The sequence below is a fragment of the Centroberyx gerrardi genome, chromosome 2 (genome assembly GCF_048128805.1).
Source record: "Centroberyx gerrardi isolate f3 chromosome 2, fCenGer3.hap1.cur.20231027, whole genome shotgun sequence".
NCBI classification, from domain to species: Eukaryota; Metazoa; Chordata; class Actinopteri; order Beryciformes; family Berycidae; genus Centroberyx; species Centroberyx gerrardi.
The window spans coordinates 32,922,396-32,934,991 of NC_135998.1; the positions used below are offsets into that span (position 1 = coordinate 32,922,396).

The following is a 12,596-nucleotide window of genomic DNA, read 5'->3' on the forward strand; positions in this document are numbered from 1 at the left end:
TTTTGTTGTTTCCCTCTTTGCAGCGTCTGACGTGCCAGTTCACGGTGAGTTTCGACCCCCGCAACCAAAAACATGAGCTGGTGAAGTCTTCCTGCACGAAGATCCCGACCGTCACCCCGGATGTAATATTGGTTATTGTTACCATAATATGAAGCTTATTTATATTTACACTACCAGTCAAAGGTTTGGACACACCTGATTAAATGTACTGTGTTTTTCATTCTCTTAAAGCCATTTTGATCTAAAGGCTTCCGTTTAAATGCTTGAAATTTGACAAATATAAATGAATTTCTTTCCAAAGCCTTTGCCTTTCCATCAAGGCAAAGGGCGGCTACTTTAAAGAATCTAAAATATAATATAGTTTTGATTTGTTTAACACTTTTTTGGTCACTGCATAATTCCATTTGTGTTATTTCATAGTTTTGATGTCTTTACTATTATTCTAAAATGTGGAAAATAGTAAAAAATAAAGAAAAATGTGGTGTGTCCAACCTTTTGACTGGTAGTGTTCAGCTCCAACAATCATTCTATGAACACCTATGATTCTCCTTTTCATTGTCAGTACAGCAGCTTGTTGTACATCTTGATGACATATTCCCCATTTATTGATTTCTGGCTTTACAAAATGGTTGTTCATGGTGAAAAAAAATAAAGTTTCATTCCAAACTGTTATGTATCCTCTCAGAAAAAAAGTTATTTGATGTCATTGCTTATTATTTAAAAAGATAGACGATGACAACAATGATTTTGTGATAGTAGGTGTCAGTTTTTTCAAATATCTAATATTTGGATGTCAGGTATCTAATATCTATATATCTAATTTTGGAATGTAAGCAAGAGGTAAAGAGCACATGGATTCTTCAATCAAAATGTAATTAATTGGTTTGGGTTTTTATGAATAAATCTCTGATTGCACTCATTGCATCTCATGGAGGTTTTGAGAAAACAGCAGCTGTCTCCTTAACATTAACTGAGTTTGAGTCTTCATTTTCTTTCACATTCCTGAAAAAGAAAGAATGATCTGGTATTAGACAGGTTCTGTTTTCCCTCATTCAACATTATAGAGTTGTATTCTGAAAGCAAGAATGAATGAGATACAACGGAAGGCTGGAAGAAGTCTCATTACAAAGAATCTATCCAGCATGTGTCATAATAGCATGATATTCTTCCTCAAAAGATGTCATAGTAGAAACAAATAGGGATATAGAGGCACAGCGCTCGAATCTCTAAGTCAGTGGGTTGTCAGATAATTCCTTGCATATTCTAATAGATGAAAAGAGACATTGAAAAAAATGTAGAGTCCCCATGAAATTAACTCCCAATACTTTTACTAGTATCTTTAAGTGATTATCTTTCATGGTGACATCATGCTGCACCAGGAGGCGTAAATATACATTTCTAACCAATAAAACCATCAGATTTTTGAACAATCCCGCCCCTCCACACCCCTCCCATCAAATAAGACTGTCGTTCTCTCCCTGACTCATATTCCATTGTTTTAGACTTTTGAATGATCCCTCCCTGCGTTACGTCCCGCCCCAAAATCCTGTTTCAACAAGAAATGCATCAAATCAAGTAAGTAAAGATGCCGTTTCATGGGGTCTTTAAATATCATGCACTCTTAATATTGTGAGTTTGAATCTTTGCTGTGTGTAACTCCCTCCCAATCTCTCTAAAATCTAAGAATTTCCTCTATTTAATGAAGCAGAAATGCCTTAAAAATGAATTAAATAATAAACAAAAGTAGGAAGAGACAGCGGCTGATGTGATGAATGTGCCGACTTCTTTACTCACTGCATTCATATAGCTTGTTGATCCTGAGGATGTCGATATCAGACATGTCGTCCCTCTGTCCGATCTGCACAGAGGAATCTGGGATGGGAGTGATGGTATCTTCTCCATACGCTGATGTGAAGGCAGTCCTACGGAGGAAAAAAAAAACACAAGAAAACACACAACACAAGAAATGAATACACCAATGAAGAAACTGTCCTTGCTTACGGTTGTAGGAGAGTGATGGAATATTTTCAATGTCCTGCTGAAACCTTGTATCTCCCAAAGTGTCAAAGAAATGGTTGATTTTCCAGTTAACAGCTGTGCATTTTTTACATTTTATGTTGCATTTTCAGTACTTTGGTTTGATTTCAGGGTCATAAAACAATTGAATATAATAATAATTGAAGACACAAGGTTCTGGCAGGACACTGACAATATGAAAAATGAATGTACTGCTTAATAACAATCATATCTTGCTAAATATCAGTGCTGTTCATGATATTAAGATGAGAGGTTACCTTCCGTAGTGCATGATGGAGGAGTAGTCATACGGGGTGTTCAGGTTGTTAGTGTCCGCTTTGTGGAAGTTGTAGGAATTAGCTGTGGAATAAAATATTTAATATATGTATATAAGATCCTCAAAGTAAAATAAATGAAAGCAGTGATTCTCAAAGTGAGGTTGAAGGGGTTCTTCTTGGTTTCAAGGAGGCTTCCAGAAAAACAAAAATTTGTTTAATGTTGCATGTACCTTTTAAGTTTAACACAAGGAGGAAAATCTCTCTCTCTCTCTCTCTCTCTCTCTCACACACACACACACACACACACACACACACACACACACACACGTCCATTTTACTATTCTCTGTTGCCAATTGATACCATACAGAAGAAGAACTGGATAGTTTGCATGAGCAGCGATAGACAATGTCTGAACAGACAAAGAAAAGAGAAACTCAAACTGCATCAACAGAAAATCCAAGGAGAAAGGAGAAACAAGCTGCTAAAAAGGAAAGTGACCGTCTCTGAGCCAAAACTAGAGCGAACACCAGCGTTGTCTGTCCAAGATGAAAAACACAATGAGGAGCGATGCAGATGTGTCTCTTTTTTCTTTTGGACTGGTAGATTTTTCCATCATTTATTATCTGCAGTCTATATTGAGTGTCTTTATTATTATGTTGGGCCAGTTCCTAAACTGAGTGCAAAACACCAAAGCAACGACCACTTATCGCTTATCAAGGTGTCACCAAAAAAATACAAACAAGAATCAGACGGATTATCTCTTTAACTAAAACTTAAACTCTTATTCATTTTATTATAATCGGTGAACAATTCAATAGTTTACTAGCCCCAAACCCCACTCCTCAACAAACAAACTTATTCCACCTGAAACCATGGAAGCTACCATAGTGTAACAGCTGCACTGGGGCTCAGCGCTCACCTGTCGGGACGTTTTCCCAGTTGATCCGGACATACTGGTCCCTGTCGCTCCGGGTGTGTTCGTGGTGGAAGCCCAGAGCGTGGAGCAGCTCGTGCTGAACGATGCCATGATGAAGACAGCCGTGCACAGACAGAGACAGCTGCTGCTTCCCCCCATCTCTCCCCAGGTTAGACCAGCACCTACAGTCACCGACACAGTACATTACATTACATTACATTGTGTCATTTAGCAGACGCTTTTGTCCAAAGCAATTTACAATACCGTAAATCCTCTAATAGTGGCCTGTAGTCAATTAAAAGCCGGGTCTCCGATAATGGCCGGGGCCGTCGTCGACACGAACAAATAAAGGCCGGCCTCAAATACAGGCCGGGGGAAAAAACAAAGGAAACAAGACTAGGTCAAAACCTAGTATATGGCTGCACCGTGTCCGTCTCCTCTCTCCGCCGCTGTCCTCTCCACCACGCTCCACACATCGGCGCCCAGGTTCAGTTAGCTTCAGTTAGCTTCAACTTACATGCAAACAACGGTGGATACCGGTAAACTCCTGGTGCCTGTTTGTAACTGTAGTTTGTAGTAACGTACAAGTGCCACAAGATGGCTCGGCCGGCGGAAGTCTCTGGAGCGTGCCGTCGTCAATTACCGTAATTATCGTAATGCATTGCAGTAACAAAAAAACGGCTACCTAACGTACCGTAACAGAAGCAGATCAGAAAACAAGGAGGCTTCGTACTAAAATAGGAGCAAATATACTTATCAAACAGAGGGAATTAGAAATAAAGGCCTGTCTCTAATATAAGCCTGCTTCCAATAAAGGCCTGGTACCCTCTGCAGTTGAGGTAAATAAAGGCCCGGGCCAATATTAGATGATTTACGGTAAGTACATTTTGTCAACAGTAGTCAAACCGACTGTATATCTCATGTCAGTCTTCATCAGCTAAGCCTTCAATAGGAATAAGTAGCATTTGTAGAATCAGAGTTTTTTAAATCTTTTAATAAGAGTAGAAGGGAAAAAAGATCGTTACATGTTTTTTTTTTTGTTTTTGTTTTTATTAAAGTACTTATCACATCTTTAAGCACCTTGACACCCACTATCAGTACATTTAATGCCATGCTAATCTGTGATGTGCCGCTGTTTCCCTGCATCGTTGCTGCATTCTTTACATTACATTATGTTAGACACAGTAGATGTCAGGTTGCAGGTTTGATCCCTGACAGCAGCAGGACGGTGTATTCCAGTTGTGAGCTGGTGACTGGTGGGTGGCTGGTGTTATGTTATATATTACAGCGACCATAACAACCGCCAAATGTACCTTGTGCAAACCATTTAAACCACAACTGCTTTGGAAGACACTGCAGTGTGAGAAACCTGCACTCTGATCTCTCTTAGAGAGTTCTGGTACTGTATTTGTTCATATTTGTGTATATAGGATGGATATGCAAAAAGACAAATTCCAATGACCTGCTTTAATATGGCTAGTACATGGCTAGAACCAAAATTGCTTTACTGTTAATTTATTTTGAGCCTATCCAGATTTTCTCATTTGGTTCAAATGTTGCAACCTGCAGTATTGCCTTGAACTGGTTAGAATAATAAAAAAAAAAGTTCAGCATTTGTCACTCAAATATCTCAGGTTTTTATCTAAAGCAACCAAATGTTATGCAGACGTGAATCTGACTACACACTCACCCAAGTTTGCTCTCAATGCTGAGGTAGTCAGACTGGCCGCTGTGAGGAACAAAACGAACGCAGGTTTTCATTTGAAAAGTCTTCATAGCGTTCTCAATCGTGGCCCTTTCAGAGTCATCTGCAGTGAAAAAGAAATGATCACATGCATTCATGCTGCAACTGCTGAAGGAGTTTCATCTGGAGGACCTGCTCACTCACTGAATTACATTTGTTGATTTTTGCTCATACATCATTAGGGAGGAAAGTACTTTCTGGAAGCGAGGCAAAGAAAACATTGTACAGCCAAATGCTTTGAGACGGTGAGTGGAAATTGACATTTTTTGATATTGACTCATCTAAATTATAGTATTTTACATCAAAAGAGCAGTTTTCCATTTCTATCTCTGGTCACTGTGGTGACCATGTTCAAACAGCATGAAATGTCGACTTTTAAGATTATATAATCTAGTTTTGATTGATCTCAAGTATAATCTCAAGAAAATCTCCAGCATATAACCTGGCAATGTGGTGAGACACACTTTCTCTTGCAAAAATGTTATCTTGAATCCAGAGGGATTTTACTTATTTCAAGAGAAAGTGAAACTGCACTGGAAATGTAAAATTATCTCACTCAATTTTAAAGGTCACACATATACACGAGATGGGACCTTTAAAAAGAAGACTGTACTAGATTAAATTACTTGCTAGAGCAGATACTATATATTTACAGCGTACTGACATTATTTGAATTTTTTGTGGACGTTACATTTATGCCATACATCACAAAGCACTTACAGAAGTAATCACTGATGGTGTACGGCACTTCAACCAGTCCGTTAGGGGATTTTTCCCATCTGCAGTAATCTGACCAGCACTTCAAGGCATTCCTCTTCTTTGAAAGAGCCACGTCTCCCTCCACCAACATGTGGGCGAAGCCTGGAGTCACATAATGCAGTCAACATGTTAAATAGATTGAGAATGTACTAGAGGTGTGACCGAGTCATCTTTGCTCGAGTCCCAAGTCAGTCTCAAGTCTTGAGGCACAAGTCTCAAGTCAAGTCCCAAGTCTAAATGTAGATTACCAAGTCTAAGTCAAGTCCATGTCATTAATGTTAAGTCTCAAGTCTAGATGTAGAACACCAAGTCAAGTCAGAACAAATCCAGCATCAATTTAATATCTTAAAGAAAACTAAATATCTAGGACTTTTCAATGCAATATGGTTTTAACAGGATAAAAACTTGGTAAGAGCATCATGAGTTTGATTTCTATAATCAGTTTCAACTTCAATAAATTCAATCATTCCATACAAATTCAGAAAACAGAATTTAAATTCAGTCGTCTGCTGGAACAAATCTCATCACTTTCAATCTGAGTCATTTACACAAACACAAGATCTCAAGTCAAGACTTTAGAAACCTTTTCAAGTCATCAAAGTACAAGTCAGAGTCAAGTCCCAAGTCACCAGAACCCAAGAAGAGTCTCAGGTCTTCTCTTCATGCATCCAGTCAAGTCTCAAGTGATTCAAACTGTGACTTGAGTCTGTTAACAAGAGGAATGCATGCAAAATGTTCTTCAAACAAGTTGGATAATAACCTCATGATTATAAGAGCCACAAATAAATTATTCTTACCTTTATTTGCCTCCAGAATTCTTGAAGTAATGTCTAGACGGTCCGGTTCCTCGGCCTCGACACCTAAAAACAGATTACAGTTACTTAATATGGAGGCCCAACACTGTGTAATGAGACTCATTAACCACTTGTGAAGAGATAAATTAATTATTATTTCCAGTCTCACCTTCCTCATGTTGTTGCATCTGCAGAGAGACAAACCGAACATGAGTGATGGAAATCAATTTACAACTTTTTTTTTGTATTTTGCCTTGATTTTGGGTTTTTTTAACTGCATCAAACTCTATTGATTCCCTGTTTGGTCCTATCAGTGGATGTTTGTCTGTAAAATGCATGCTTTTGAGTCATGTGTTGAATTATGTCTTCATATTATTCGTTTTTATTGATTTACTATGTTTTATTGTGCGGTTTGTGTGCCAAGTAAATCTCCCTCGTGGGTTAGGGTTGGGGTTTTTTCAATGGCTTACATTTCTCTTTGTGGGCTGATTAAGTTTCATGACTCCAAAACTCATTGCGTCATTTCAAAAATGCGTGTCAGAGTGTCAGTCTGAACACAAGTATTGTTTTTCTTAGTTACTAAAGAACTGATTTTGGGGAGATACAATATTATCATCCCTCAGTAATGTTCAGAGTCAATCAAATGGGTACATGATATCACACACGTCATTTTTCTTAAAATAGGTGGAAAATACTGCCATGTGTTGAGATAATTTAACTTGTTTCAGCTCAAAACTCTAGATGCAATATACATGATCCTGAAATGTGGATATTATCATTTGTTTCAGGCAAATTCTGGCAGATTATTTAGCTTCTTTTAAGAAAAATATGATTTTAACACTAAATACAAGGGTAGAGCAGTTATTTAAGATGATATTTTTGGCAGTGCGACGGCATACTTCTTACCATGGGGTTGTCTTGTGCTGCAGAAAGGCCCAGCAGCAGGGCCAGGACAGCAGAGAAGAGGCTCAGGTCCATTTTCTTCTTCGTCAGTGCTCCTTTAGATGGAGGATCTTTGTTGGTCAGCGACTAGAAAGCTCCCAGTCTTGCTTTTGTATGGCCAAAAAGGGCAGGAACCACTGTTGTAAATACACTTAAAGTCAATACCTTGACCCCTAAACAAAGTTTTTAATGGATGGATAAGCTCCAGCAGGAACCTCACCCAACCTTTTCAGGTGGCGATCAGACTGGAGGCTTTGCATAATGAAAGTGAAAAGCTCCATATACATGTAAGGCGTGTTGCTCCTAAGTCATAGAAAACTCAATTCATAGAAAACTGATTATGCATCTATGGACAAGCTGCTGTTTTACATGTAAGTCACTTGATTGACATGATATTATTACACATCTATAAAAGCCCTAATCCATTGTGAACACACAAACCAATCCAAACAGTAAATAACCGACTTGTTTACACCCAGGGGTCTCACGTTTCTTTCAGTTTCAGTTGCGTTTCAGTTTAAGAAACATTGAATTTTACTGGGCTTGTTTTAGAAAGCAAGAAGTTTCTCAAGTAGGCATTACCTAAATAACTATTACCAACAAATCCACATCTTAACTAGTTATTTAGTCTCATACTCAGCCGACAAATCTTGTTTTCCTTAAAACAAATTAAAAAAAACGTCCTGTCGTGTGATAATCGAACAGTTTCAGTTGTATGGAACATTTTCTGTGCCACAGTCCAACAATAAATGATCACAGCGCCTTATGATAAAAACTTACAATCTTCAAGTAGCAAATGACTACAACAAATAATGAATGCTCACATCATAAAATAACAAATATTCACGTCAAAATTGATTAACAAACGACCTCATTAAATTGTTATGTTAAGGTTAGATGTAGTGATTTCATTATTTGACATGAACATTCATTATTTGCTGGCTGTGAGAGTATTTGTTGTTTGATGTGATCATTATTTGATGTTGTGCTGTGCACCTGTCAGACAAAGGCCATTCATTTTGTTTTCCATTTCATCTTTCTCTCCACACATTGCTTCTGAATGAAAGGAGAGCTAGCGAAATCGGTTTGATGTTATTGTTTCAGTTATTACACTGGAAATGAAAATAAATAACAATAAAAATAATAAAATAACATAAGAAGATATTGTAATATTGAGATTTTGCCTCAAATCCCCCCCTTCCCCCTCCACATCTTTGGCGAGCCAAATAGATTGCACATAAACTGTAGATACACACAGACAGTACAAAGATTGTTTATAGACTGTAGATACAAAGAAAGTACAACTTTGTTCATAGACTGTAGATACACAGAAAGTACAAAGATTGTTTATAGACTGTAGATACACAGAAAGTACAAAGATTGTTTATAGACTGTAGATACAAAGAAAGTACGAGTGTTCATAGACTGTAGATACACAGAAAGTACAAAGATTGTTTATAGACTGTAGATACACAGAAAGTACGAGTGTTCATAGACTGTAGATATACAGGAAGTACAAAGACTGTTTATAGACTGTAGATACACACAGAAAGAACAACTTTGTTCATAGACTGTAGATACACAGAAAGTACAAAGATTGTTTATAGACTGTTAGAAACAGAAAAGTGGGGCAAGGAGGCAGAAAACTCCCGGACCATGCCAGCTTGTGGTCCTGGATGTAAGTGGATGAAACACCGGCCACCAAATGGAAACTCTATCCTTCAAAAAAAAAACAACCAGTAACCATTTATCCTCTTTTCGTCAGCCGCCATTCGTCAGAGGAAAGTTTGTTCCAGCGTCTGGTAATAAGAGGCTGTCTGGGTTTAAACACTCCTCCTGTAGGGAGGTTTGCCATTAAATAGCCCGGGCATTACTGCTCACTCTGTACTACACCATTATTTAACTATTAGGACGGCAGCACTTTCCACTTGTAAGCAGTTCCCTGCCTTGTGTGTGTGTGTGTGTGAGAGAGAGAGAGAGAGAGAGAGAGAGAGAAAGAGGATTCAGTGTGTGTACTAGAACTTACTAGAAATATTACTGCTCACTTTATTCAAAAGAAGGATAAAACTACCAGAGAACTACACTAAACACTCATAAATAGCTCATATGCAGCCTCATATACTGTGCTCCCCATTGATTTACAATGGACAGAATGGCATTTTCAACATCAAACTAATATTCAGGAATTGTTCTCTGGCTGGTACATTTAAAGGGGTAATAACAAAGATTGTTTTACTGTCCCATAGCACAAAATGACCATAATATATGCAGGGGGTTGATAGGGTTGTTGATCAATACCAATGGCTCAATGATTACTTTACTAGATGCTGAGATTTCAAAATTGTTCAATGCATGCTGTATGTAACAAAATAGTTTTCAGCATTTTCTCGTTTTCCATTGTTTTTAAAATACAAACTTTACAGTGTCAAACCTTGCTTGAAATGAACTGCTGTCCCGGCTAACAAAGACGGCCTAAATAAAAAGACATGGATGGGACAGTAAAGTTTTAGAAGCAACATGTTTCTGAGGGATTATTTCCATTTCTTCCTGTGGGTGTCAGCTGACTGACAGGAAGCAGAGCGGAACGTAACGCAGCGCCGAGATGAAAACACTCAACTCGACTCAATGAAATAAGGAGAAAGCAGAAAGTTTGGCTTCGTGTTTCCTGTGATGGATTCTCTCGCTCTGTGGAAGTTGTTTTTTTATACTGGACAAGAATGAATGGCAGCAAATGGCTTCTTCTGAAGGAGGAAAACAAGCGCTGATATCTGCAATTATGATACTGACTGTGTGCAGACACCAGAGAGGGAGAATGGAAAGGAGTGGGGCAACCCAGAGGGCAACTCCCAGATGCATTTACGGTGCTATGAGTGAGCGACTGGTGCCATAAAACATTTCAGCTCCAAGGCTAAAAAGTATTTTTCTCAAGCCAAAAAAGCAAATAACAAAGCAGTTATTATTCCAGTATTTTGCATGGTGATATATTGCCTCTTCTTTACTAGACGTTTCTAATTAGCTAGCTTATTTCGATAGCAAAAATATGATTTTGTTTGCGTTAATTACAAGCTACCAACGCTCAAGGGGACTGGAGGAGAGGGCCAGAGACTTGAATCGAAGGACACAAGTTCTATCGACATTGCTGCAGCTTCTAGTCTTCAACAGAGGTCGATAAAGTTCATAAAACATTACCTAATGCCCCTTTGAGATTGCCTTGCGGTAGGTTTTTTAATAAAGCCATTGCTAGAGTTCATGAGATTTGGAAAGAAGGTGATTTATATTGGAAAACACATCATTAGACTGACTGTTGTGCAATAATGTTCACTGCCAAGGTTAGAGGTGCGATTCCCACTGGGGCCACCTGTGATAAAAATGTATGCAGTCATACTTAAAATCTGCTGTAAGTTTGGATCAAGGCCTCCTCCACGTGGCAAATGTTATGAATTCGTTGTGTGGAACTTTCTTATACAATGTCCACCCTCAAAACAAATACTTACTTCTACAACATGAACATTTTATGGCAGCTGGTCTGGTTGTATTGACAAAGACTGAAAAAAGAGTCTCCAAAAATGAGTCTTACAACAGAGACAGACAATAAGAGAGTAAAACAGACAGAAAGTGAGGCTAATAGATAGAAAGTCCACAACACACTTTTAGATATAGTTATTATTTATTCATGAACATATAACATTGATTTACAGTTATTTACAATAGCATCTTACAATTTTATCCTGTATTTATTTTGCAGTTGACATGATACCTGTGAAAAATAAAGGAAAAAAAAAAAACAGGCGGGCATATGGAGCAGGTAGAAGAGTCTTATTTCAACATTGGATATCCATTTTGGGAATGAAAAGTCATTACCTGTAATTTAACATTTGCCCAGTCTGCAAAAGTATTATTATTTTGTCATTTAAAGACTTGAGTTAGCTACTAACCCTTAAAAAAGTATTATTTTTTTCATTTAATGCTATCAATCACTTTCTAAGACTGTCACATTTTCCAAACTCTTCACATTTCTGTCTCACATTCAACCCGCTGTGTGGTTGTCTAGGAAAATCCTGCTAAAACCTTTCTGTGATGGATTGCTTTTACCTGAAATTATTGCACAATCCCTTTAAGAACAGACCCCACTAAGACTGAAATGGCAAGTAAGAGAAAGCACCGTCTATTGTGTGTTGATTTCATGATGGTCTAATATCAAAAGAGAGAGGAACAGAATAATCTTTGCCCCAAAATATTTGCTGAATTCTAATGTGGGAGTGCAATGTAATACATGCTAACAGTGGCTCAGTACTCTATATATAGTTGAATGTTATTCTTCACAATATAATGACAATATGAGGAAAGTTAGTGGGTCTGACTGCACAGCTACAATGTGTAGTCATATGTCTTTCAACAGTGATTTCATTTACTATCTATTTCTATATCCACTGATTCACTGCACAAAATGTAATGTTGCTATTTTGTAAGAAAAGATCTTAATATAACTAATAGCTTCACTAATATTTAACAGTGAACTTTGTTTTCATTATGTAATAGTAGATGTCAGATTTTTCAGTTGGTGAACATTTTATTTTGGTATACGTCTTCATATAGAAATGTCATATGATTTCACTTTTCAGAAAGATAAAAACCTGGTTGATATTCCGTTTGACTGTTGCTTTATTTTAATTCTACTGCACATTTTCTGTAGGTTGGATCGGCCAAAGGATCATAAGATGGGACACAATTTATTTTGTCAATAAAAACAAAAAAGATAAAAGGTAAGACATTTTCATAGGACGGGTAAGGTATCCACAGTGTCAGCCTGCACCAATGAATTATCCTCTGCATTGGTGGTAAATTTGGTAGAAATTAGGACCAGCCACCAGTCAAAAGAGGTAGCTGGTATTTTAATTACATTTTATTTATTCTTTATTTGTTTTGGGATTAGATGTTTATTTTTAGGCGGCTTTTGTATCTCACTTGCGCAAATTAATAATTTGCATCTCTCCTTTATGTGTTTTTTAATCATTCTGTTTTTTGATCACTTTGATCACTTTGATTCTGCAAATGAACTAAAAAAAAACAAGAAAACAAAAAATGAAACACTTTGGCAGGTAACTTACCTTCGTTTGGAAGTTTTCTTCAAATCTAAAAATAACCT

The 12,596-nt window shown here is 37.5% G+C and overlaps 2 protein-coding genes across 5 annotated transcripts in view; both read right to left on the minus strand.

The window, feature by feature from the left end:
- Nucleotides 1-1,786: 1,786 nt before the first annotated feature.
- On the minus strand, nt 1,787-7,486 carry LOC139916993 (hatching enzyme 1.2-like). The gene is made up of 8 exons (XM_071906008.2): nt 7,415-7,486; nt 6,678-6,696; nt 6,512-6,574; nt 5,676-5,816; nt 4,902-5,019; nt 3,215-3,393; nt 2,295-2,376; nt 1,787-1,922 (listed from the first exon to the last, which is right to left on the minus strand). The coding sequence occupies exons 1-8, from the start codon at nt 7,484-7,486 to the stop codon at nt 1,787-1,789; spliced, it is 810 nt and encodes a 269-aa protein (XP_071762109.2).
- Nucleotides 7,487-12,079: 4,593 nt separating this feature from the next.
- The window catches only part of rassf6 (Ras association domain family member 6), a 21,583-nt gene continuing 21,066 nt past the window's right edge, over nt 12,080-12,596 (minus strand). For all 4 annotated transcript variants that reach the window (XM_071906015.2, XM_071906017.2, XM_071906016.2 and 1 more), the window contains one exon: nt 12,080-12,596. This exon is cut by the window's right edge and continues 375 nt beyond it. The gene's annotated coding sequence lies outside the window, so the exon portion shown is untranslated.

Coding starts and splice junctions, on each gene's coding strand:
- LOC139916993 (XM_071906008.2), bottom strand. CDS start 7,486: ATGGACCTGAGCCTCTTCTCTGCTGTCCTGGCCCTGCTGCTGGGCCTT. Junction 2,377..3,214: donor CTGGGAAAACGTCCCGACAG/GTGAGCGCTGAG, acceptor TTTATTCCACAG/CTAATTCCTACAACTTCCAC. Junction 1,923..2,294: donor TCCATCATGCACTACGGAAG/GTAACCTCTCAT, acceptor TTTCCTCCGTAG/GACTGCCTTCACATCAGCGT.